Source organism: Chiroxiphia lanceolata, chromosome 5 (genome assembly GCF_009829145.1).
Source record: "Chiroxiphia lanceolata isolate bChiLan1 chromosome 5, bChiLan1.pri, whole genome shotgun sequence".
NCBI lineage: Eukaryota > Metazoa > Chordata > Aves > Passeriformes > Pipridae > Chiroxiphia > Chiroxiphia lanceolata.
This window is the reverse complement of record NC_045641.1, coordinates 930,006-954,638: the sequence shown is the minus strand read 5'-3', so window position 1 is coordinate 954,638 and position 24,633 is coordinate 930,006. Positions and strand designations below refer to the sequence as shown.

The following is a 24,633-nucleotide window of genomic DNA, read 5'->3' as shown; positions in this document are numbered from 1 at the left end:
ATGTGAAAATCCGGTTGTTTGGTGTGGTGGGTGGTTCCCTGTCTCCTCCAGGGCTGGAAGGGCTTAAAAGAGCAACCTGGAATCCCAGTGCTGGAGGAATTATCCTTCAAAAACAACCAGGAGGAAGAGACAACCAACCCAAAACACAGCCCAGTGCAGCTGTGGGGTCGCTCCTGGAAAAACGGGATGGGAGGGAACGGCGGAGGGAAGCGGAACGGTGGGAAGGGAACGGACTGGACGTGCAAGAATTGTCACGTGTGGAACCCACCTCTGGGAGTCGGGTCACGGATCCCAGTGGGAATGTTGTCTCCATTGGCCAAGTCAGCTTGGTTGGAGGCATTCCCAGTGATCCTGTCCGAGTTATCACCCTTCCCAGCCAGGAGGAATTCCAGAGATTGAAACTTTCCCAGCCGGGAGGAATCCGGGAGAGATGGGAACCTTTCCCAGCCAGGGGGAATTTGGGAGAGACAGGAACCTTTCCCAGCCAGGAGGAATTTGGGAGAGACTGGAACCTTTCCCAGCCAGGAGGAATTCGGGAGAGATGGGAACCTTTGCCAGCCAGGAGGAATTCCAGAGATGGGAACCTTTCCCAGTCAGGAGGAATTCCAGAGACGGGAACCTTTCCCATCCAGGAGGAATTCGGGAGAGATGGGAACCTTTGCCAGCCAGGAGGAATTCCAGAGACGGGAACCTTTCCCAGCCGAGAACAGCGACACCAAACCGCCAGGCATGACCCCAGCTGAGGGACAGCCCTCGGGCTGTGGCAAAGACCACGTGAGTGAGCTTATTACGGGCTCCTAAACCTCAAAAAACGGGAAAACTGGGACAAACAACAGGCCGCAACAACCCCTCGACGCCGGGGCCGCTCCGTGGCCCGACAAGTGCTCCGAGAAGTCACAGCAAAGGGTTGGCCTCCAAAAAGGTGGCACCTTGGCAGTGTCTGGGCAGACAAGAAGAGGTTTGGTCTCTTGGGAAAGAGCACTTGAGACCTCCCTGGTCCAAACCAACCTCCTCCCCCGTGCCCGCGGCCCCATGAGGCCTAGCGAGGCCTGGCGAGGCCTGGTGAGGCCTGGCCGCAGTGGGCCCGCGTCACTGGCAGTGCAGCAGCTCCTCCCAGCGAATGGGCTGGGAAAACACCTCCCGCTCCAGCCAGAGCTCGTAGGAGTAGTGGAAGTCCCGGGGCAGGTCGAGGCGCTGGCCCAGCACGCTCTGCAGGCAGTTGTCCACCGGGGCGAACTCGGGGGGCCGCGCCCGCTCGTAGCGGCGGCTGTTGAAGGCCTCGATGTTGGCCCGCAGGGTGCACTCCTCGGCCTGGAAGTCCCACGGCCTGGCGTCGATGTCTGCAGGGGAGGGGAGACAAAAACCAACACAGTGTGAGGGGGGGGAAAATAACAACTTCATAAAGGTTTGGGCAAGAGAAAGGGTGAAGATTTCGCAGCAAACACGTGCTTGAGTTGACCAGTCGCCTATTCCTTCTTCTTTTTCCACTTCTTTTTCTTATCTTCTCCTCCTCCTTCTTTATTTTTCTTCTTTTTCTTCTCCTCCTCCTTCTTTATTTTTCTTCTTTTTCTTCTCCTCCTCCTTCTTTATTTTTCTTCTTTTTCTTCTCCTCCTCCTTCTTTATTTTTCTTCTTTTTCTTCTCCTCCTCCTTCTTTATTTTTCTTCTTTTTCTTCTCCTCCTCCTTCTTTATTTTTCTTCTTTTTCTTCTCCTCCTCCTTCTTTATTTTTCTTCTTTTTCTTCTCCTCCTCCTTCTTTATTTTTCTTCTTTTTCTTCTCCTCCTTCCTTATTTTTCTCCTTTTTCTTCTCCACCTCCTTCCTTATTTTTCTCCTTTTTCTTCTTCTTTTCTTCTTACTTCTTTTTCTTCTTATTCACTTCTAATTCTCCTTCCTATTCTCCTTCTTCCTCTCCTCCTTCTTCTTCCTCTTTCTTTTCCTTATTTTTTTTTTAAATTCTTATTCTTTTCTTAATTCTTATTCTTCCTAACAAAATTCCATTATGTATGCATTTTAATTTAATGCATCCTATAGAAATCTAATTACTCCCGCTTTAAGGAGTAATTACAATTCTGCTTTTTTCAGAAAGACCCCAGGTCCTGACAGAATTAAAATGGTTTTGTCTTTTGGAAAAAAAAAAAAGGGAAGATGTCAGGCTTTTACTCCTTGCCTTGTTCTCTCTTGAAACAGGAATGCTGCCCAATTTTCCTGCTTAATCCTCATTAAAAACCCCTGGATCCCTGGAAGTGTCCTAGGCCAGGCTGGGGCTTGGAGCAACCTGGGATAGTGGGAGGTGGCAAGGGGTGGGACTGGATGATTTTAAGGCCCCTTCCAACCCAAACCATTCCATGATTCTATGAAAAAGAAGCCACATGCAGAGCAAAAATTTAGGACTGAGTTATTCAGGCAAAAAGATAATTTAATACCTCTTGTCCTAAGCTTGAGTCGGTTGTTGCAGCAACGGGGGGCACTTACAGGGGGATGGAAGTGTGTGGTCTGGTGCATCCCATGACATGATTAATACACGAGGAACATCACCACATCCCTCAAAACCACGTGGATTTTGGCTACATAAGCGCAGTTTAAACCAAGCAGCTCATTTAGTCTGGGCTTTAGCTGAGGAACTCGGCGTATCCTCACGCTGGGGTGAATCTGCTGAACAACTCAGTGACCCGGTGCCAGAAATGATGTGGGGATGCAGCAGTGAGCTCTGGGCTCAGGGGGACACTCCAGGGGAGGTTTAGGTTGGATATTGGGAAGAATTTCTTTGCAGAGAGGGTGCTCAGCCATTGGAATGGGCTGCCCAGGGAAGTGGGGGATTCTCCATCCCTGGAGATTTTTAAAAAGAGACTGGATGTGGCATCAGTGCCATGGGCTGGGAACCACAGTGGTAGTGGATCAAGGGTTGGACTTGGTGATCTCAGAGGTCCCTTCCAACCCAGCTGATTCTATGATTCCATGATTCCTGCCGGGGAGCCCCGCGCTGACCACGGCCCGTTCCCACCGTTCCTGCCACTGGAGCAGCTCATGGCTCCTCACCAAACGGGTCTGGGGGACTCGAGGAGGTCTCGGGCCAAGCCCAGCCCAGCCCAGCTGGAGGAGATGGTCCCACTGACTCACCGTTGCCGTAGGCCCAGTCGTCGTTCATGCGGTGCCGCACCTTCTGGTAGATGGCCGACATGGTCTTCATGTTGCTCTTCCTCCACTGGCGCCCCAGGTACTTGGTCTGGATTTTGAGCAGCTTGAGCACGTAGAGCTGCAGCATGGCCTGCTTCACCTTCAGCGCCCGCTTCAGGATCGGCGCCGACTTGAACACCACCAGCATCTGCAGGAACCGGCACGGAACGAGGCAGGGTGGGCAAGGGGGCCACACAAACCCTGCCTGGGCCACACAAACCCTGCCTGGGCCACACAAACCCTGCCTGGGTCACACAAACCCTGCCTGGGCCACACAAACCCTGCCTGGGCCACACAAACCCTGCCTGGGCCACACAAACCCTGCCTGGGCCACACAAACCCTGCCTGGGCCACACAAACCCTGCCTGGGCCACACAAACCCTGCCTGGGCCACCTCGGGCACCAACTGCAGGGCCACAGACACCACAAACCCCAGGGCAACACAACCAACACTCCCTGCCCGGGGCTGGAAGCTCGGGGAAAGGGGGGGTCACTGGCAGGGGAAAAGGGGTTCCTGCATTTTATGTGTTTAAGGCTCAGTCTGGGAAAGGGAAAAGGGCAGCGGAGGAAGAGCAGAAGCTCCGGCACTGCTGGAAGAAACGCTCAGCAGCAAGGCCGGGCTTAGAGCTGGGCACATGGTCCAGGAAGCCAAGGCTGGGCTTAGAGCTGGGGACACACTCCAGGAAGGCCAAGACCAGGCTTAGAGTTGGGGACATGCTCTAAAAGGTTGGGATTAGAGCTGAGGACACGCACCAGGAAGGCCAAGGCAGACTCAGAGCTGGGGACACGCTCCAGGAAGCCAAGGCCGGGCTTGGAGTTGGGGACACGCTCCAGGAAGGCCGGGCTTAGAGCTGGGGACACGCTCCAGGAAAGCCAAGGCCAGGCTGAATTCTGGGGACACACTCCAGGAAGGCCAAGGCCAGGTTTAAAGCTGGGGACATGCTCCTGGAAGACCAGGCTTAGAGCTGGGGACATGATCCAGGAAGGCTAAGGCCAGGCTTAGAGCTAGAGGCACACTCCAGGAAGGCTGGGATTAGAGCTGGGGACACGCTCCAGGAAGGCCAAGGCCAGGCTTAATTCTGGGGACACGCTCCAGGAAGGCTGAGATTAGAGCTGGGGACACGCTCCAGGAAGGCCAAGGCCAGGCTTAGAGCTAGGGACATGCTCCTGGAAGACCAAGCTTAGAGCTGGGGACATGCTCCAGGAAGGCTGAGATTAGAGCTGGGGACACTCTCCAGGAAGGTCAAGGCCAGGCTTAGAGTTGGGGACATCCTCTAAAAGGTTGGGATTAGATCTGAGGACATGCACCAGGAAGACCAAGGCAGACTTAATGCTGGGGACACCCTCCAGGAAGCCAAGGCCAGGCTTAAAGCTGGGGACATGCTCCTGGAAGACCAGGCTTAGAGCTGGGGACTTGCTCCAGGAAGGCTGAGATTAGAGCTGGGGACACGCTCCAGGAAGGCCAAGGCCAGGCTTAGAGCTAGAGGCACACTCCAGGAGGGCTGGGCTTAGAGCTGGGGACATGCTCCTGGAAGGCCAAGGCCAGGTTTAAAGCTGGGGACACACTCCAGGAAGGCCAGGCTTAGAGTTGTGGACATGCTCCTGGAAGACTAGGCTTAAAGCTGGGGACACGCTCCAGGGAGACCAGGCTTAGAGCTGTGGACATGCTCCAGGAAGGCTGAGATTAGAGCTGGGGACACGCTCCAGGAAGGCCGGGCTTAGAGGTCTCAGGGAGATGAGACACCACCTCACCATTGTCCTCGAGTGTTTCCACTTGGTCAGTTTGTTGAGGATCCTCAGCAGGTTGATGCAGGAGAACAGGTTCCTCCAGCAGAACTGGTTGTTGTCTCCAGCTTCCTGCAACAGAAGGAGAAGAGGGATTAAGGGTGACCAAGACCAAGCGTTCAGCAGCCCCACCAGAGGGGTCCTCATGCACAAAGCCTGTGTTTTTACTGCCTGTACAAGTTTTATTCCTGCTCCTCACTGGATTTATCCTCCCTGCAGATGTTCCAGCAGAAGGAGCTCTGCTCAATGGTGGATTCTGGGAATCACCATCAGGAAAGCGAGGAAAGCCAGTGGGACACGAGCTGGGCCTTCTGGTCAGGGGTGTTTTGGTCTCCCCTGAAAACAATCTGGGGGATGGTGACACCAAACACAATCCCAGGATGCCTGAGGTTGGAAAAGCCCTCCCAGCCCATGGATCCACCCTGGGCCCCATCCCCACCTTGGCCCCCAGCCCAGAGCACTGAGTGCCACGGCCAGGCCTTCCTGGGACACCTCCAGGGATGGGCACTCCAAACCTCCCTGGGCAGCCCCTGCCAAGGCCTCACCACCCTTTCCACCAACAAATTCCTCCTGGCGCTGATCAGTTCAGTCAAATACTACTGTACATATCATTTTTGAGGCCAACAAGAACGTGCTCCTGACTGAGTTTATTTAACTCTGGGATTAAAAAAAGCCGCTCTGAGCAAACGCACTTTTGTGCCAGCAGAGGCTGTGCAGAGGTGGGATGTCACCAGGACATCACTGGGATGGCACCAAGGTGCTGGTGGGTGCTGTGTGCTGCTCTGGGGGTGCCAGCTCAGCAGGAGTGCCCAGGCCCAATCTGTTCCCTCCACACCAAGGAATTTTTCCAGAGCAAGCCACTGTCCATTTCTCACACAGATGGATTTATTTGCCACCAACCTGATGTTGTCTCTAAAGTTTCAAGTAGGGGAGGATCTTTCCATCAGGTTTATGGGAGGAGGGAACAGGCTGGAATCCTGGTTTTAAGGGGTGGATCGAGCCCCTCCCAAACACAGGGAGACTGGCAAGGAATCCAAGAGGACTGGCAAGGAATCCAAGAGCCTTTCCCACGCCAGGATGGGGGAATCCCCCAGTACCCGGCTGGGATTGCAGCCACTCCTGATCTACACCGTGTGGGGACAGCAGTTACCCCACAGGTTCCTCTTTGGGGACAGCACTGCTGAAATCCTGGGAATAAACCTCCCTGGGAATAAAGCACAGCCACACATCGCTCTGCTGGGCCCCCAGAGCAGAATCCTCTGTCAGCAGGACTGTGGCACGCTGGGATGTTCCAATCACCCACCAGGGGGACAAAAAAAGACACTGACATTTGCCTCAAGCAGCAGGGAACGTCTAATTCCCAATAAACCCTCACTTCCATGGGGATCCTTGGGTAAAATCCAAGTTGGTTCCTGCTTATTTTCTGATTAAATCCATCTCCCACGAGGAAAACATCCATGTCTGCTGGAGGACAGCAATCTGCAACGGCTCCCAAACTGGGGACCCGGCCCCACTGGGAATATCTTCCCTAAAAAACACTCAGTTCTCTCCTAGAGGCTTAAAGCTTGTTGTGAGGATTAGTGTGAGGCAGCAGAGCCCTCAGTGACCTGTCACTAGATGTCTCCATTGATCCAGGATCCAGCACCAGGACTCCCAGCCCTCAGCAGCCCCTGGACCTGGGAAAAAAATCTTTGACGATTTTAACCTTTACACAGCAAAGGAAAACAACACAGGGTTATGATTTTAGCAGCCAGGCACCGTTGGATCATCCCTGCCCAGACTGGGCTTGCTCAGGCTCCTTCTTAATGATTCCTGCATCATTTCGGGGCTCCACTCCCTGCTAATCCCTGCTCCGTGCCCTGCCTGAGTCCCACTCTGAGTTATTGTAGTTGTGAACCTGCCATAATCACTGTCTCCTCTGCAGTCTGTGTGCTTAGATATGGTCTCCATAATACTTAAGGCTCCTCTCCAGAGGGAATTGGGCTCATTCCTTAATCTACTTGGAGGTACCTTATGAAACACGAGTGCTCAGAGCAATTTAAACCAGAGCAATTGAAGCCTTTCTTAAAGCAGGAGAGTTTTGTCTTGACAGCACAAGGGGAAACAGCCTCAGGCTGGGCCAGGGGAGGGTCAGGTTGGGGCTGAGGAGGAATTCGTTGCTGGAAAGGGTGGTGAGGCCTTGGCAGGGGCTGCCCAGGGAGGTTTGGAGTGCCCATCCCTGGAGGTGTCCCAGGAAGGCCTGGCCGTGGCACTCAGTGCTCTGGGCTGGGGGTCAAGGTGGGGATGGGGCCCGGGGTGGATCCATGGGCTGGGAGGGCTTTTCCAACCTCAGGCATCCTGGGATTCCATTCCCTGAAAGGAAAAACTCTGAACCCACCTATTTTTACGGGGTGCCCAACACCAGCAGTGCCTCCTCCCTCCCCACCTCCCACGGCGGCTCAGGGGCAGCGACGGGAGGAACTTTCACATCAGGAGGGGGGGAAAAAAAAGGTCTAAAAGGTCTGATTTTGGAGAGCTTTGGGATGAAGAGAACAGAAGGAGAGAAAACCAAAATCCTTCCCCAGCCTTTCACATCCAGCACTAGAGATCCCAGAGCCCCTGTCTGTGCTTACCAGGCTTTCTGCCGTGAGCTCGGGCAAGTCATGGACTGTGCAATGAGGATAATCCAGGACGGAGACGCTGCGGAAAACAGGGAAGCAGGGAGTCATTAGGAACAGGAAAACAACTTCTGAAGGTGATCCACATGATTACACCCAGCAACCTGTCAAATCTTCCTTCCCTGTGCCTGGGGTTTGAGTTCCAACGGCAGCGCTGCTCCATGGAACGAGGAATTTGGGTTGGGAACAATCCCTTCTCCGGCACCGACGGGGCTCCCTCCTGCATTTCCAGCAGCACAAACGGCATCCAAACGGGATCCCAACCTCACCACTGCCTCCCCTCGGAGCTTCCATGGAGCACAGGGATCCCCCTTGGCTCCCAGGAGCATCCCCAGGGCTGTTCATAAGGACTCCAAGGGTTTGGATCCACGAAGACAGGACGGATGGGCTGTTCATGGCATGTTTAAAAAGGGATAAAAACCCCCAAATATACAAAATATACCATACAAAAACCCCCAAGATAGATCTGAGGTTAAAATCCATCAGGTTAAAATGGAGATGTCTGAGTGGCAGCAGGAAAATTCCCAGTGGGGGTGTCGGGTCTTTGGGAGCCCTCCAGGCACGTGGACTTTGGAAAAGGAGTCAATGAACACCCCAAAAGTATAAATTTATATATCATGTAAATAATTTGCCACTAATGGTTTTGGCATCACCTCTGATATTTCCCTTTGCAGCATCTCTGGAGTGGGGTCTGTGCACTGGAATGGGACCAAACCCCACATCTGGAGTGGGGTCTGTGCACTGGAATGGGACCAAACACCACATCTGGAGTGGGGTCTGTGCATCAGAATGGGACCAAACCCCACATCTGGAGTGGGGTCTGTGCATCAGAATGGGACCAAACACCACATCTGGAGTGGGGTCTGTGCATCAGAATGGGACCAAACACCACATCTGGAGTGGGGTCTGTGCATCAGAATGGGACCAAATCCCACACATGCAGCTGAAGAGCAACAAAAAGAGCATCAGAAAGGGAGAAAAGGGATCTTTTCACCATCCCAACGTCCCTCTGAACGGGGAAATCCCACCCTGGTGAGCTGGGGGAGTGCTGGGCTCTCTCTGTGGTGGTGCCACCAGTTCCCTGATCAAACTGGGGCTGGTGCCTGTCTCAGATCAGCACCAAAAGGCAGTGAGAACCACGCAAAAGGTGAATTTTGGCTATAAAATATGGAAAAGATCAAGAGGACACTCCCCACTGGCCTTTGTGGAGTTGTGGCCCATGGGTGGCACTGGGCTGCTCTCCAGAAGGCTGAAAAGAAGCCTGTTTTATTTCAGCAGTGGGGTTTTAGGGAGAGGTTGGAAACCCACCCCCCATTCCTCCCATCATTGTGCCAAAGGGATTGGCTCCCTCCAGAGAATTCCTGCCCCAGAGGTCCCAGGTCCCAGCACACATCCCCCTCAGGGTTCCTCGTTCCCAAAGCCCTCCCTGCCCCGTCCCCTCTCCCCCTGGCCCAGAGGTGGCTGTACCCGTTCTTGGCAGTGATGTAGGACATGATGTTCTGGTTGAAGAACTTCAGGATCAGAGGGATGCAGTTGGCAAACACCAGGTGCTGGGACACGTACTCGAACTGGGGGGAAGAGAGAGAGAAGGGAAACTGGTCAGAACTGGGACAACTGGGAGCACCCACAAGGGAATGGGGACGTTTCCAGCCAAGAGCAAAGCACTGCTGATGGTTTGAGACACCTCCCAGACCATCTCCCCCCCGGCCTGTGCCGTGTCCAGCAGCTGGAAAATCCCATTTGCCAAAGGGTGGGCACAGGAGCTTTGTGGCAGTGCTTTAGGAACAGCTGCACCCAAAGCAAACGTGGCTTTTCCAAATTAAAGCTCTGGTAAAACGGCATTTGGGGAAGAGGGAAGGAGGAGATGCAGCTACTACAAGAGAAAACACAATAATTCCTGCTGTTCTCTCGCACTAATCCCACCTCCCTTTGAAATTTGGACTGAAAAAATACCCTTGGCTTCATAAATGCTTTCAGTTTTTCTCCCTCTCAAAGCATTAAATGGTCTTTAAGGTCCTTTCCAGCCCAAACCATTTCATGACTCTGACTCTGTGATTTCCATGGTGCTCCCTGAGACCTTTTGGCACCAAAAACTGGTGGTGCCTCACCCAAAAATCACACCCAGAGGCAAGACCAGGGGCACAAAACCCCCCCAGCTTCCTCCAGGCTCAGCCCCAGGGTCCTGCTGCCTCGGAGGAAGAAAAGAGAGGAGCTGCTCTGGAGTGAGAAAAATGAGAGAGGGCAGGTGGGGAAACTCAGAACAAATGTGGGACTGTCAAAATGTGGGGTTTGTTTCATTTTATGCAATCCAATCTGTGGATTTATACTTATCCCATTGTTTCATTTTATGCAATCCAATCTGTGGATTTATACTTATCCAGTTTCATTTTATCCAGTGCAATATGTGGATTTATATTTCCCCTCAGATGAATATCAGTGGGCAGTAAATATCAGTAAATAACACAGATGGGACTTGTGCCACGCTGAAACCTTTAAAAGAAAGAAAATACTTAGAAATGCTGAGAAAACACTGATTGTTTGACTTGCAGGACGGGTGGAGAACTGGACCACAGCTCATGTCTGTCCTGCTTTTTAGTTTTGGACCAAGGAAAGCCCTGGAGTGGGTGCAGATGGCACAAAAAAATCAGATTATACCTCGGTCTCTGCTGAAACTGGAGCCCCAAGAACGTGATCCTGCCAAGACCCAGATTAGCTGACCTCGTTGAGGTCCTTCCCAGCCTATTTCTGGTCCCTGGAGATGACACAGAGCAAAGGAAGGTCTTGCCTAACCCCCCTCCCCTTCCCCCTTCTGCCAGGGGGGCTCGTGCTCGGGCTCCGTCCTAAATTTTACCCTGAGCGACCACAGCAGGAATTTTGCCAGAAGTCCTAAAGCTCCTTCCACGTGAGTGGATAAATGATGCTGCCAAAACACAGCTGAGGAACATTTCAGGCAGGTTCTCCCAGCCTGGGATAAACCCTGACCTGGAGCTGGGATGAGCACCGCGGACACATCACGGAAACCCCTCCTGGAATTCTTTTGGGAGAGGGTTTATCAGGACACACCAACTCCAAGAGCAGCCTGGCAGTGGCCAGCCCTGCTGTTGGCTCACCTGGTAGATGTGGTTGAGCTTGAAGTGCTTGAGGAGCAGCAGCAGCGAGGCCGAGATGCTCTTGACGATGATCTCCTTGTGCCTGTTCACGTCGATGCCCAGCTTCATGCTCTGTAGGACGGTGACACTGGCAGGGAGGGGATGGAACAGGGGGTGTGGGAATCATAGAATCAGCTGGGTTGGAAGGGACCTCCGAGGTCATCCAGTCCAACCCTTGATCCAACCCCGCCGTGGTTCCCAGCCCATGGCACTGATGCCACATCCAGTCTGTCCTTAAACACCTCCAGGGATGGAGAATCCCCCACTTCCCTGGGCAGCCCATTCCAATGGCTGAGCACCCTCTCTGCAAAGAAATTCTTCCTGATATCCAACCTAAACCTCCCTTGGCACAGCTGAAGGCCGAGCCCTCTTGTCTTGCTGATGGTTGCCTGGGAGAAGAGATCAACCCCCATCTGGGTCCCCCCTCCTGTCAGGGAGTTGCAGAGAGTGAGGAGGTCTCCCCTGAGCCTCCTCCTCTCCAGGCTGAGCCCCCCCAGCTCCCTCAGCCTCTCCTCCCAGCACTTGTGCTCCAGTCCCTTCCCCAGCCTCGCTGCTCTTCTCTGCCCCTGCTCCAGCCCCTCCAGGGCCTTGCTGAGCTCAGGGCCCAGAGCTGGACACAGCACTCCAGGGGTGGCCTCCCCAGCGCCCAGCCCAGGGGCAGAATCACTGCCTTGGACCTGCTGGCCACACTGTTCCTGAGCCAGGCCAGGATCCATTGGCCTTCTTGGCCACCTGGGCACACTCTGGTTCATGTTCAGCCTCCTGTCCATCCCCACTCCCAGCTCCCTTCCTGCCTGGCTGCTCTCCAGCCCCTCTGGCCCAGCCTGCAGCTGCAGGGGGTTGTTGTGGCCAAAGGGCAGGACTCTCCTTGTTGTGGGAACAAGGAGGACTGGGGAGCTCGATGGGACCCTTCTCTTCCCCCCGGGACTCCCGTTCCCACCTGCGCTTCCCAGTGACACCAAAGCGCGTTAAAAAAAAAGGGGGGAAAAAGTGGATTTCCCTCCGCCAGCAGTCCCAGGGGATGGGTATGAAGGACACCTTCCATATGCTGATGTATCTTTATGATTTGGGTCGATTAGCAGAGTTTTATCATTTGGGTCCTTTTTCGATCAGAGCACAGCGGTCACCGACCGCGCCGGGACTGTCGCGCTCCCGAAAATCCAACGGCACTTCCCTGGCTTCCACCACACCTCTCCACACAGACACCCCCAAACCTGGAGCCCCCCAGAGCCAGCAGCAAACCTCAACTCCAGCTCAGCCTGAGGCTCCAGGGCCCAGCAGGGATGAAGGGAATGAGGAGGATGAGGGGTCCCTGGGCAGCACTCACGGCATCTCCTCGGGCAGCACATCTGCCAGGATGTTGATGGAGTCGGTCTTGGCTTTGGAGGTGGGGGCAGCAGCCAGGAGGATCTTCAGCAGGGCTATCTGCAGGAGAGGGAGGGGTGCTGGGCAGGGGGGGTCCCGGGAAGGGAAGTCCTTCCTTCTCCTCCACGTGCTGAAGCTGGACAACTTCAAGCCAGCTCGACCAGAGCACACCCAACCTCTCCTTTTATCCCTCAGGAACACAAGCCAAGGGTGGGGATCACGGCAGCTCTGAGCTGAGCTTAAGGTATCACATGCACCTCAGCTCTGCTGGTGTGGGTAAAAGAAACAAAGGACACCTGGAATAGTTTTGGGCTCCCACCAATGTGGAGGACCTTGTTCCTTGCTCCCAATCCTCTGCTCACATTCTCTTTTCCAACCACTGACCATGTCCCTGGGTGCCTACCCCCCTTGCTCCTCTGAATCCCTCCCCTTGGGCTGTACTTTCCACCCAGCTCTGCTCTGGATCCCCACCAAAATCTCCCCATCTGAGTCCTGACCACACCCCAGCCATCCTGTGCCGAGCTCTGCAGCTCCCAGTCCAGCTCCCACCACTCCCCACTCCAAAGCTCTTCCCTCCTTTTGGTGGCCTTACCATGTACTGGGGGAGGTTGTACAACATGGCTCGATACAGGACCTCACAGGGGGTTTCTTGGACTTCCTCTTCCCCCTGTCGCAGAGAAACAGTAAAAAACAAGGGGAAAACGAAGTAAAATAAAAAAAAAGAATTCCTGGATTCCTCTGACACACCTCGGTCTGGTGATGGGGGGCAGCAGCTTCTTACCAGAGACATGGGGCACTTCTCCAGCTCCTCCTCATTCTTGATCTGGACATCCGAGATGGAGACGTACTTGTGCTGGAAAAACCCCACACAGAGGCACAGCAATGTCACCACCCAGGGAGGGGACAGCCAGCAATGGCAGCAGGCACTGCTCCCAGCAATATCCCAGTTACATCCACAATATCCCAAATATATCCACAATATCCCAGTTATATCCACAATATCCCAAATATATCCACAGTATCCCAGTTATACCCCCAATATCCCAGTTATACCCCCAATATCCCAATTATACCCCCAATAGCCCAGTTACACCCCCAATAGCCCAGTTACACCCCCAATAGCCCAGTTACACCCCCAATAGCCCAGTTACATCCCCAGTATCCCAATTACATCCCCAGTATCCCAGTTACACCCCCAGTATCCCAGTTACACCCCCAACATCCCAATTATATCCCCAACATCCCAGTTATACCCCCAATATCCCAGTTACACCCCCAATATCCCAATTACACCCCCAACATCCCAGTTACACCCCCAACATCCCAGTTACACCCCCAATATCCCAGTTACACCCCCAACAGCCCAGTTACACCTCCAATATCCCAGTTACACCTCCAATATCCCAGTTACACCTCCAATATCCCAGTTACACCCCCAATATCCCAGCTACACCCCCAATAGCCCAGTTACACCCCCAATAGCCCAGTTACACCCCCAATAGCCCAGTTACACCCCCAACATCCCAGTTACACCCCCAACAGCCCAGTTACACCCCCAATAGCCCAGTTACACCCCCAACAGCCCAGTTACACCCCCAACAGCCCAGTTACACCCCCAATATCCCAGTTACACCCCCAACATCCCAATTATATCCCCAACATCCCAGTTATACCCCCAATATCCCAATTATATCCCCAACATCCCAGTTATACCCCTAATATCCCAGTCATATCCCCAATATCCCACACACAGAGAACTCGTTGTGTGGGACATCCCCCTGTCCCTCACACCTCCTGCCTTCAATCACTTCCACCCACTCCTCCTGGGATCTCCCTGGGGGTGAATGGAGAGGGACAATCACCTCCCAAAAACCACCCAGACCTGACACAGGGTCCCTTGGCCCCTGGAGGTGCCTCCCTCTCCACCCGGAGCACAGCTGGAACCGAGGTTGGCTGTGCTTCCCACTGGGAACTGCACTGCTTTGGGTTGTGTGTGTCCAAACCCCACCCTGGAAGCCTGTCGCCTTCAAAACTCCAGGCAAACACTCCCCAGGGAGCAGGAATGCTACACCATGGACAAAGGGAAGGTAAAAGTGCTGGATAGCCTGCTTGGAATTGCAGGGAGGACTCAGTTTTTCATTTTTTGCCCCATAGGAAGCTCCAAAAGCTTTTCCTGCTACAACTAACAAGGAGGATCTTCTTACTCCCTCCAGCCACTGTGTTTCAGCCAGAGGTTATCCAGGAGGATCCCACACCACACGGGGATATCCCGAGTGCTGAGCATGGATCCACCACCTCACCTGCTTCAGGGTCTTCACACTTTCATGGATGGGCCGTGGGAGCCCGATCAGGGTCTCGGTGTCCCTGGGGAGGGGGAAAGAAGGGGAGCACAGGGTTATATGAGGTGAAAGAGGGAACCTGGAGTCTACTGGACACGTCCCAGATGGGTCAGGAGCCGGGAGAGGGGTTGGCATGAGCTGCCCACCCTCCCACCTCCTCCCCAGCGAAGCTCCTCCAAGAAAGGAGCAACGTCGGGGTGAGGAATTGGGGTGAAATCAGAAAAAATGAGGGCTGGGCTGGAGCCAGCCCGAGCCCAGCACTGCCCCTAAACCTGACTGTCCCCCTCTGGGCCCGGCCTAGGATGGCTCTGCACCCACAGCTTGGGTTGTTCACAAACTGGGTCATGTCCTGAGGACACCAAACTGTTCCAGCTCCCTCCACATCAAACCAGTCCCAGCCTCGGGCCGGGGGTCTCTCACTCCAGCTCTCATTTTTAACAGAAAGAGGCCCCTGGGGAGCAGTGTCTCCAAGAACAGGTTTTTCCAACGCTGCTTTCACTGCTGCAGCCTCGAGCTGGGAAAACCTGAGCTCTGTGGACACCTCCCGTGCACTGATGGGATCTACAGGGCAGGTTTTGTGGACACAACACTCACTGTCCCAGCGTGAATCCGATGAATTTGTTCCTGCTTGCTTCCAGGAAGTGCTCGATGTCCTTCTGCCTGATGGAGCAGAGGAGAAACAAAGAACAAGGAGGAGGTTGGAAAACGGATCAGAGCCTTGGATTGGTTTTTGAAGGTCTCGTTAGCAATGGGAAAAGCCACCTTTGGTTGGGAGCAGCATGAACCAAACCCATTTGTATTTGCTGTGCAGCTCCACTTTTCCGTGGGAAAGTAAACAGAGAGGAATTCTCTACAACCAGCACCTTTTTCTGCTGGTTGCAGCACCTCCTGTGCTCCTCCCACAGGTACCTCCAAGGAGCATCTGCTCGCTCTGAGTGAACAAATGTTGTCTCTGTGGTCTGTCAGAGCTCGTGCTGCTCCCAGGGCAGGCCAGCATCTCGTCCACCTTGGGCATTTTCATGGGAACTGGACAGGATCAGTGGGACACGAGCCAAGGGTCTCACGGGCAGAGAAATCCAGCTGGATTTCCAGGCAACGGCCAAGGAAAACAACAGGAGGTTGCTGAGGAGGAGCTGAGAGCGTTGAGCGCCGTGGAGATCCACGTGGGAAACAATTCCTGCCGTGTCCCTCTGGATGGACCAACTTAACCCTGTCACTGCTCCCCCGGCAGAAATATCTCTCTGCTCCCGTGTTTTAAAGGCACCGGGTTAAATCCAGGCTTTGGGCAAACGGCAACAACCCTCGGATGGATCTGAGGGCAGAGGTTTGAACCCTCTTTTCCTGACATTCCCTCAACACCACGTGCAGGTAACTGGTCTGAGGGAGGGAAGGCACCGACTCCTTTATCCTTGGATGTTTTTCTCCACCGCTCAGGAAGGTGCCACCTGGCCACACAAGAGTCCAGCTCCACAAGGAAGCTGTCAATCATTGACCAGTTCCCCAGGGGATCAGTTGAGGACCTTGCCCTTCCAAGATCCACCGGTGCCAGCTGGGGAAGCTGACCCTGCTCCAGCACAGCCTCCTTCCCAGCACAACCTGGGACGTCCACGGTGGAACTGCCACTTCTTGGCCAAGCTTGGTTTCAAAACCCTGGGGAAGAGCTCAGCTAAGCCCAGCCCAGAAAGAACCAAACGAGACGAAACGAGGAGTGGAATCCCCTCAGTTCAACTCGCCAGGAAACTTCCCACGGGCTGACGTGGGGATGAACTCCAGGCCAGGGGGGACGGGGAGGGTGGCAGTGACACTGGGGGGGGTTTTACCTGACTTTGGGGGCCCAGGGCAGCCCCTTGGGGAAGGACACCCTCTCGATGGGCAGGCGCTGCGGGGGCAGGGGGGGGACGATCGTGTCCCGCTCCATCAGGTCCAGCTCCCCCTCGATCCCGCTGTCCACGTCGTCGTTCTCCTCCTCCTCCACTCCTGCCTCGTCGTTCTTGAAGGGGTCTCTCTCGTTGTAGACGTCCAAGCTGTCCTGCTTCACCAGGGGCTGCAGCACGAGGGGGAGGAGGAACCCAAGTCACTCCGTGGATTTTATTTCCCTGCCAGTTGTTGGCACCAGATCTCCCCATCCTGGAAGGATCAAGCTCCCAGGTGTTCCTCGGGTGAGGATTTCCCTCCTAGCCTGGCCTGGATAAGGAATAACTCCTTCTGTACCTCTAACCTTGCAGCTCTAGGAGGCAGGACCCCATTATCCACCTCAACTTCTGGAGCTTCCACCCCACATCTCTGCCCTCACAAAAGGCATTTCATCTTCAGACCACAGCACAGCAACTCCAGGAGAGGAGCTAAAAACAGATCCTGCTGGGAGCAGTTTGCTCCTGGGGGTTATCAGCCCTTTGCCAGAGGGCTGGGATGTCCTCTGGCTTCCTCTGGACAAACCCACCAGGGGCTGAGCTGCCACAACAGAAACTGGAGGAGTGAAAAACTGGACATGGCCTGGCCATGTGTCCTGAGAGAGCCCCAAACCCAGCTGTGCCCTGGGCTGATCCCACAGGGAGTGTGGGCAGCAGGGCAGGGGGGGATCCTGCCTCTTTGCCCCTCAGGGGAGACCCCCCCCACCTTCCTGCAGAGCTGCTCCAGCCCTGGGAACAACAGCAGGAGGACGTGGAGCTGCTGGAGAGAGTCCAGAGGAGGTCCTGGAGCTGCTGCCAGGGCTGGAGCCCCTCTGCTCTGGAGCCAGGCTGGGAGAGCTGGGAATGTTCCCCTGGAGAAGAGAAGACTCCAGAGAGAGCTGAGAGCCCCTTGCAGGGCCTAAAGGGGCTCCAGGAGAGCTGGAGAGGGACTGGGGACAAGGGATGGAGGGACAGGACACAGGGAATGGCTTCCCAGTGCCAGAGGGCAGGGATGGATGGGATATGGGGAAGGAATTGCTGGCTGGGAGGGTGGGGAGGGGCTGGGACAGATTTCCCAGAGAAGCTGTGGCTGCCCCTCGATCCCTGGGAGTGTCCAAGGGCAGGTTGGAGCAACCTGGGATAGTGGAAGGTGTTGGCTGGAACTGGATGGATCCCTCTCAGCCCAAAGCATCCCAGCAGGACGTGGTGGCTCCTACCCTGCGGCTGCGGTGGCCCCGCTTCTGCTGCTGCTGCTGCTCCACGAGCTCGATGGAGTAGGTGGGAGGAGAGGCCGCCCTCATGCTCCGGACCACCTGGATGCTGTCCTCGGGCAGGGGGGGCAGCCCCAGCTCCTCCCGCCGCCGCACCTTCATGGCCTGCAGGGCCTCGAACCCGCCCAGCGTGAACTGGGGACAGAGGACAGGTCACTCAGCAGGGACACACATCCCATCGCTCAGCAGGGACACACATCCCACCGGGAGCACGGGCTTCCAGGGAGCAGCAGGTTGGGGGATCAAACTGGGGGGCTGGAGACACCTCGCCACTGGTTCATCCTCCAGATTTCTCCCCCACCCCACGTCCTCGGCCCACCCTGATCCCAGGGAGTTGAAGACACCACACCACTGGTTTGTCCTCCAGGGTGAGGGATCACTTCTCCCCCACCCCATGTCCTCTGAGGGCTCAGCCCACCCTGATCCCAGGGAGTTGAAGACACCATACCACTGGTTTGTCCTCCAGGGTGAGGGATCACTTCTCCCCCACCCCATGTCCTCTGAGGGCTCAGCCCACCCTGATCCCAGGGAGTTGAAGACACCACACCACTGGTTTGTTCTCCAGGGTGAGGGACCACCTCTCCCCCACCCCATGTCCTCTGAGGGCTCAGCCCACCCTGACCCCAGAGGAACCTGCCCTGTGTCAGCTCCCCGTGTACCCCAAATAACCTCGTTGTGGTCGGGTCCAACAGGGGGGAACGCCCAGGCTGCAGCAGCGCTGTTCCAAAGCAAAATGCTTCTGGAAAAAAGGAAGGGTTTGCACTCACCAGGAGCACCTTCCAGAGCAGGAGCAGGACCTTCTTCATGGGGAAGTGTGGAGCGTGGCCGCTGCAGAACTTGGTCACCATCGTGAAGAGCAGGAGAGCAAACGGCTCCTCCGTGTGCACAGGGAAACCTGTGGAGAGAGGGACCAGGAATGGCTCCGGAGCAGATCCCTCATCCCCGGGCTCTCCCCGCCGGCCCAGCAGAGCAAAGGGACCTCGAGAGGGCACAGTGGGTTTGTGGCTCACTCAGCTCCATCCTGAAGGTCTCCCTGCAGGTTTTCCACTCGGGCGGATCCGCCTCCTGCTCCACACGGATGTTCTCCACCATCAGGTACATGACACTGAGCAGGACCCTGCGGGGACAGCAGGCGGGTGAGGCGTGTCCCTTGTCCCCAGGGCTGTCCCACCCATTGTCCCACCCTCTCCCATGCCAGGGGGGTACCTGAGCTCCGTGCTGTCAGCCAGGGAGATGGCCGGTTTCCGCAGGGCGCTGCTGCAGGCCTGGCTGTTCCTGCAGGGAATGGCATGGGATTGGTGCCAGCCCCGCCTCATCCCGACCCACAGCCAACGGCTGAGCCCGGGAACACCCGGGAACACCGGGATGGGGGACCTGACAGGGCTGTGGGAACCCCCTGGGCATCCGTGACGAGCAGGAGGAAGGAGAGGGGGAGGAGGGCAGGGAGGAAGAAAGTGAAGAGGAGGAGGAGGGTGAGGAGAAAGAAGATGGAGATTCGGAGATGAAGGTGAGGAGGATGAGGAGGAAGAAGATGAAGAAGAAGAGGGTGAGGAGGATGGAAGAAGGCGGCGGGGAGGATGAAGAGAAAGCAGATGAAGAGGAGGAGGGTGAGGAGGATGGGGAGAATGAAGATGAAGAGGAGGATGGGAAGAACGAAGGTGAGGAGAAGGGAAGAAGGGGAGAAAGGAGATCATAGGACCACAGGATCATTCAGGTTGGAAAAGCCCTCAGAGATCATCGAGTCCAAGAAGAGGAGGGTGATGAGGGCAAGAGGAAAGCACAGGGTGAAGCAGAGGACAGGGAGGGTGACAAGGACGAGGGCAGCACGGGTCCCTCACTCGATCTCCATGTTGAGCAGCTCCAGGAAGGCGGAGAAGGTGCCCAGGCGGTACAGGAGGAAGCTGTTGTGCCGAGACCAGTGCAGGACATCGCCCTCATTGTCGCAGTCCCCAAACACACCTGGAGAGGAGCAACCCCGGAGACAAACCCTTGTTGGGGAGGGATCTGCCTTGGAACCCCTGGAGCCCACGGGAAGGAGCTGCCAGCCCGGCACGGCCCCGGGAGAAGGGTTCTCCCGAGGTTCTCCCAGGGCCCCTGGCAGCAGAGACAGGGATGTGGTGCTTACCCTGTGCCAGGTAGAGGATGGCCCGGGCCACCCGGAGCCTCCTGTCCCTGTTGACCACCTCCAGCCCGTCCAGCAGGTGCATGACAAAGGCCTTCTGCTGGGCCCCGTCCAGCTCCAGCCACCTCCTGCCCGGCACTGGGGGAAGGACACGACCACCAGCCAGGGGCTTCCCCGGGGGTCCTGCTCCCACCCCGGGGGGCTGCCCTGGGCCCAGGGCTGGTACCTTGAGCGTGGAAATCCTCCTCGAAGCATCTCCTGTTGTGGCTCAGCTCGGGCTCCTCGGTGTAGCTGTAGAGCTCTGGTGGAGAAAGGGATCAGCAGGGACGTGGAGGGGCTTCATCCTCCTCCTCCTCCTTGCTGCCAAATTCCTCGTGAAGCTTCCAGGGAGACACGGGACAGAGACCTGAACTGACCCCTGAGCTCTCCTGCAGCTCCAGGGGGCACCTGGGACACCCAGTGCTGCCAAAGTCATCATCTCCATCCCCGTGTCCGGGCTGGGCTGTTCCCACACCCCTGCTCCAGCTGCATTTGCAACGTCATTGGGGGTTTTCTTTTTTGGGGGGGAAGTAATTTTAAGTCAGTTAAGGCAGTTTGGGAGCGGGGAATGCAGGAACACCCAGGCAAGACCTGCACTGACTCCACAGCCAGCAGCTCGGGCATTTTGGGAACTGAAAACAGGGGTTGGACTTGGAGGGACACAGTTGTTCTTCATAATCCCTACCTGTCCCTATAGAATCCCTACTTGTCCCTAGAGAATTCCTACCCGTTCCTAGAGAATCCCTACCCGTTCCTAGAGAATCCCTACCCGTTCCTAGAGAATCCCTACCCGTTCCTAGAGAATCCCTACCCGTTCCTAGAGAATCCCTACCCGTTCCTAGAGAATCCCTACCCGTTCCTAGAGAATCCCTACCCGTTCCTAGAGAATCCCTACCCGTTCCTGGAGAATCCCTACCCGTTCCTAGAGAATCCCTACCCGTTCCTGGAGAATCCCTACCCGCTCCTGGAGAATCCCTACCCGCTCCTGGAGAATCCCTACCCGCTCCTGGAGAATCCCTACCCGCTCCTGGAGAATCCCTACCCGCTCCTGGAGAATCCCTACCCGCTCCTGGAGAATCCCTACCCGCTCCTGGAGAATCCCTACCCGCTCCTGGAGAATCCCTGCCCGCTCCTGGAGAATCCCTGCCTGATCCTGGAGAATCCCTACCCGTTCCTGGAGAATCCCTACCCGTTCCTAGAGAATCCCTACCCGTTCCTAGAGAATCCCTACCCGTTCCTAGAGAATCCCTACTTGTTCCTAGAGAATCCCTACTTGTTCCTAGAGAATCCCTACTTGTTCCTAGAGAATCCCTACTTGTTCCTAGAGAATCCCTACTTGTTCCTAGAGAATCCCTACTTGTTCCTAGAGAATCCCTACTTGTTCCTAGAGAATCCCTACTTTTTCCTAGAGAATCCCTACTTTTTCCTAGAGAATTTCTACCTGTTCCTAAGAATTCTTACCTGTTCCTAGACAATTTGTACTTTTCCCCATAGAATATCTACCTGTTCCTAGAGAATCCCTACTTGTTCCTATAGAATTTCTACCTGTTCCTGGAGAATCCCTATAATCCTACAGCGCTGAGCAGCACCGCGGGGGGCCGAGATGATCCCGCAGGGGAGGAGGAGGAGGGAGGATCCCTCGCGCAGGAAATGTGCTTTTGCCAGGGCAGCTCGTGCAGCTGAGGCAGCCGGAGCTAAAAATAACCCCCCTTTGCCGGGACACATTTGGGGCCGCGAGGTTAAGGGGCAGGAGCGGCGGGGAGACACGGGACAAGGACACAGCGCCCGTGTGACAAAAGGTGACCCCGCCAGCCCGGGCTGTGCCACAGGACAGCGCTCCCTCCTCCCGCCACTCCCGGGGCGATGCGGGGAAAGCCCCGTGTCCCCACAGTGCCCCTGCTCGGCCCCAGGGAGCGAGCGGCTCTCTATTAATAACCCCCGATGACACCGCTCCGCATCCATCCCCCATCCCGGCGGGATTCGCGTCCTCCCTCCCCGCCTGTTAAAAACAGCAGCGCCGTCCGTCCCCCCCCCCCAAAAAAAAAAAAACGCGCTTCACCTGCCAGCTCGGCGCCGTGCCCGTCGGCATCCCCGTACTCGAACTCCAGGTTGGGACAGTCCACGGAGCCCTGCGGGGAGCGGGACGGGGTGAGCGGGGCGGGCTGGCACATCCCGGCGGGAATTCCGGGAGGCGCCCCCGGCTCTGCTCCAAAGCTCCTCCGGGCGGGTGGGTCCGCGGGGCTCGGGCACCCCGGCCGTGCCGGGAGACTCAAAACCCCGCGGAAAGGTGGCGGGCGAGGGTAAAAATGGCAGTTCCCGAAGCCCCGGGGGGAAGCAGCGGCAGGACCCGGAGCGCCGGCGGATACTGGATGCGTTATTTCAGAGCCCCCCCAAAACCCAGCCCGGGGCTGGTTCCGGAACCCCCGGGAGGACGCGGCTCCACCCTCAGCGCCCCAGACCCGGCAGCTCCCGGGGCCGGGCTCTGCCTGTTTGAAGCCCTCGGTGCGGGTTTATCCCCCTCCTCCCCTGCGGAGGAAGGAACTGGAGCGTGAAACTCGGCCCCAGGATCCCGGCGGGGCGGGGAAGGGGCGGCCGCGGCCACACGGACCCGGCGCCGACCCCCGCGAAGGGACCGCACGGATGGGTAATTAACCCAATTAACGTGATTCTTCCTCCCGAATCCCAGCGTCCCCCCCTCGGAGGCCGGGCTAGAGCTGCTGCGCGTCGCCGCCCTTAATATTGATGAGCCGGGCTGAGCCCGCCTGCACCAGAAACGCCGGATTCTCACCCAATTTCGGCAGCCCCGAGCGAGGGTCGGGGGAGTTAAAGCCGCTGAGGAATTCGGCCGAGCGCGTGCAGCCCTAATCCGCTTGGAGAGGCCGGGCCGGAGGGGGGGAAGCAAACCCCAAATTCACGAGCTGCGGGGCCACGGCTTGGACACCGTCCCCCAGGAAAAGGGACCTTTTTTTTGGGTCAGGGAGACGCAGCTCCTGGGTGGGGGAGCCAAGTCTTCCCGTCCTGTGCTACGGGGACCCCGCGGGGGCTTTTACGGGGAGTGGAGACAATGTCCCGGGCTGGATCCTGGTGATTGATTCCGGTCCTGCTTCCCCAGCCCGGCGCCCAGAGCAGCCCAGGGGGGCTCGGTGGTTCCCCCCTGCCCCGGGGTTTTTCGGGCAGGAGGGGTGAGGGGTTGGGGGGGGAACTGTGGCCTCCGGACCGTGGTGAGAGGGGGGTAAAGTGGGTGCCTGGAGGGTGCGGGGGAGCCCAGGGTCCAGCCAAAACTCTGGCGCCGCTCTGGGAGTGGGGCAGGGAGCTGCCAGTGCCGGGGCTTAGCTGGGATCCCAAACCCCTGGTGCCAGCTCTGGGAATACGGCAAGGAAGAGCCGGTGCTGAGGCTTAGCTGGGATCCCCAAACCCTTCTGCTGGATCTGAGAGTGGGGCAGGGAGATGCCAGTGCTGGGGCTCAGCTGGAAACCCCAAACCCTGCTGCTGGAGCTGCCAGCGGGGTGAGGATGTTCCAGTAGCGGGGGCAGCCCCCGGGGACCCCCCAGTCCGGGCTGGGCACCTCCCGCCCGCTCAGAACCCCTCTAACCCCGAGGTCGGGGTGAGGGCCCCCCCTCCCCAAGTCCGAGAGCTCCGCCAGCCCTGGATAAAGCCTCTCCCGCAGGAGCCCCCACGGCGGGGCAGGGACCCCCCCCCAGCCCGTCCGAGGTGCCCTCGGCGGTGCCCCCCGCCCGTACCTCGGACTCCTTGCGCTGGGTCCTGAAGAGCTCGCGGCCCTTGGGCTGTGTCTGCGCGGGGGGCTGGGGCTGGGGCGGTGCCGGGCGGGCCCGGCCGGGTCCCGTTCCCGGTGCGGGGGTCCCGCCGCCTCCCGCCGCCTCCATCGCTGTCACTGCCCCGCCGAGCACGTGGGGCCGGGGCCGGGACACGCCCCCGACACGCCCCCGATGCTCCCATTGGTCTACAGGGCGGGGGGCGGGGCAAAATGGTCACGCCCCCTCACCGCCATTGGCCAGTGGGGGAACGGGGGATGGGAATTGGGGGGCACGTGGGGGGGGCGGGGTTTGGTGGATATGGGGTGTCCCGGGGGTCATGGAATGTTGGGGACGGGGCGTTGTGGGGTGTCCCGGGGGGTGAGGGGGTGTCCCGGGGGTCACGGAATGTTGGGGACGGGGCGTTGTGGGGTGTCCTGGGGGTGAGGGGGTGTCCCGGGGGTCATGGAATGTTGGGGACGGGGCGTTGTGGGGTGTCCCGGGGGTCATAGAATGTTGGGGCGGGGGCGTTATGGGGTGTCCCGGTTGTCATGGAGTATGGAATGGTGGGGAAGGGGCGTTATGGGATGTCCCGGGGGTCGTGGGGTATGGAATGTTGTGGAGGGGGCGTTATGGGGTGTCCCGGGGGTGATGGGGTGTCCCGGGGCTCATGGAGTATGGAATGTTGGGGACGGGGCGTTGTGGGGTGTCCTGAGGGTGAGGGGATGTCCCGGGGCTCATGGAGTATGGAATGTTGGGGAGGGGGCGTTATGGGGTGTCCCCGGGGTCGTTGGGAACGTGGAATGCGGCGATGGGGTGTCCCTGGGCATGGAATGCTGGGGAAGGGGGTTATGGGGTCCTTGGGGTGTTGGGGTGTCCTGGGGGTACTAAGAGCATGGAATGCTGGGAGGAGGGGGGCTGTGGGGAGTCCCTGGGATGCTGGGAGCAGGGGATGCTGGGGAGGGAGGTATGGGGTGTCCTTGAGGTGCTGGGGACATGAAATGCTGAGAAGGGGTTATGGGGTGTCCTTGAGGTGCTGGGAGCACAGAATACTGGGGAGGGGGTGTTAAAGGATGTCTCTGGAGTGCAG

The 24,633-nt window shown here is 57.2% G+C and overlaps 1 protein-coding gene across 3 annotated transcripts; it reads right to left on the bottom strand.

Moving 5' to 3' along the window:
- Positions 1–403: 403 nt before the first annotated feature.
- Positions 404–23,675, bottom strand: STRIP2 (striatin interacting protein 2). 3 transcript variants are annotated; one of them, XR_004356998.1, is made up of 22 exons: positions 23,532–23,675; positions 21,851–21,920; positions 19,979–20,053; positions 19,756–19,890; positions 19,469–19,589; positions 18,837–18,905; positions 18,641–18,747; positions 18,398–18,525; positions 17,577–17,765; positions 16,291–16,514; positions 15,065–15,130; positions 14,432–14,495; positions 12,913–12,984; positions 12,724–12,798; positions 12,094–12,191; positions 10,728–10,854; positions 9,085–9,185; positions 7,573–7,639; positions 4,928–5,032; positions 3,119–3,323; positions 620–1,340; positions 404–549 (listed from the first exon to the last, which is right to left on the bottom strand). XR_004356998.1 is itself a non-coding variant. In XM_032687272.1 (21 exons), the coding sequence occupies exons 1-21, from the start codon at positions 23,673–23,675 to the stop codon at positions 1,090–1,092; spliced, it is 2,493 nt and encodes an 830-aa protein (XP_032543163.1). In that variant the 3' UTR covers positions 404–1,089. The 3 variants fall into 3 exon arrangements, 1 of the variants encoding a protein (XP_032543163.1); XR_004356997.1 differs by having other exon boundaries at positions 404–584; positions 692–1,340; XM_032687272.1 differs by having other exon boundaries at positions 404–1,340.
- Between the last annotated feature and the right edge of the window lie 958 nt (positions 23,676–24,633).

Bases quoted from the DNA above. Each gene is read 5' to 3' on its own strand.
- STRIP2 (XM_032687272.1), bottom strand. From the start codon at position 23,675: ATGGAGGCGGCGGGAGGCGGCGGGACCCCCGCACCGGGAACGGGACCC. The intron at 18,906-19,468 runs GTGAGGGACCCG...CATTCCCTGCAG, and splicing joins CTGCTCAACATGGAGATCGA to GAACAGCCAGGCCTGCAGCA. The intron at 3,324-4,927 runs GTGAGGTGGTGT...CGGTTCCTGCAG, and splicing joins GGAAACACTCGAGGACAATG to ATGCTGGTGGTGTTCAAGTC.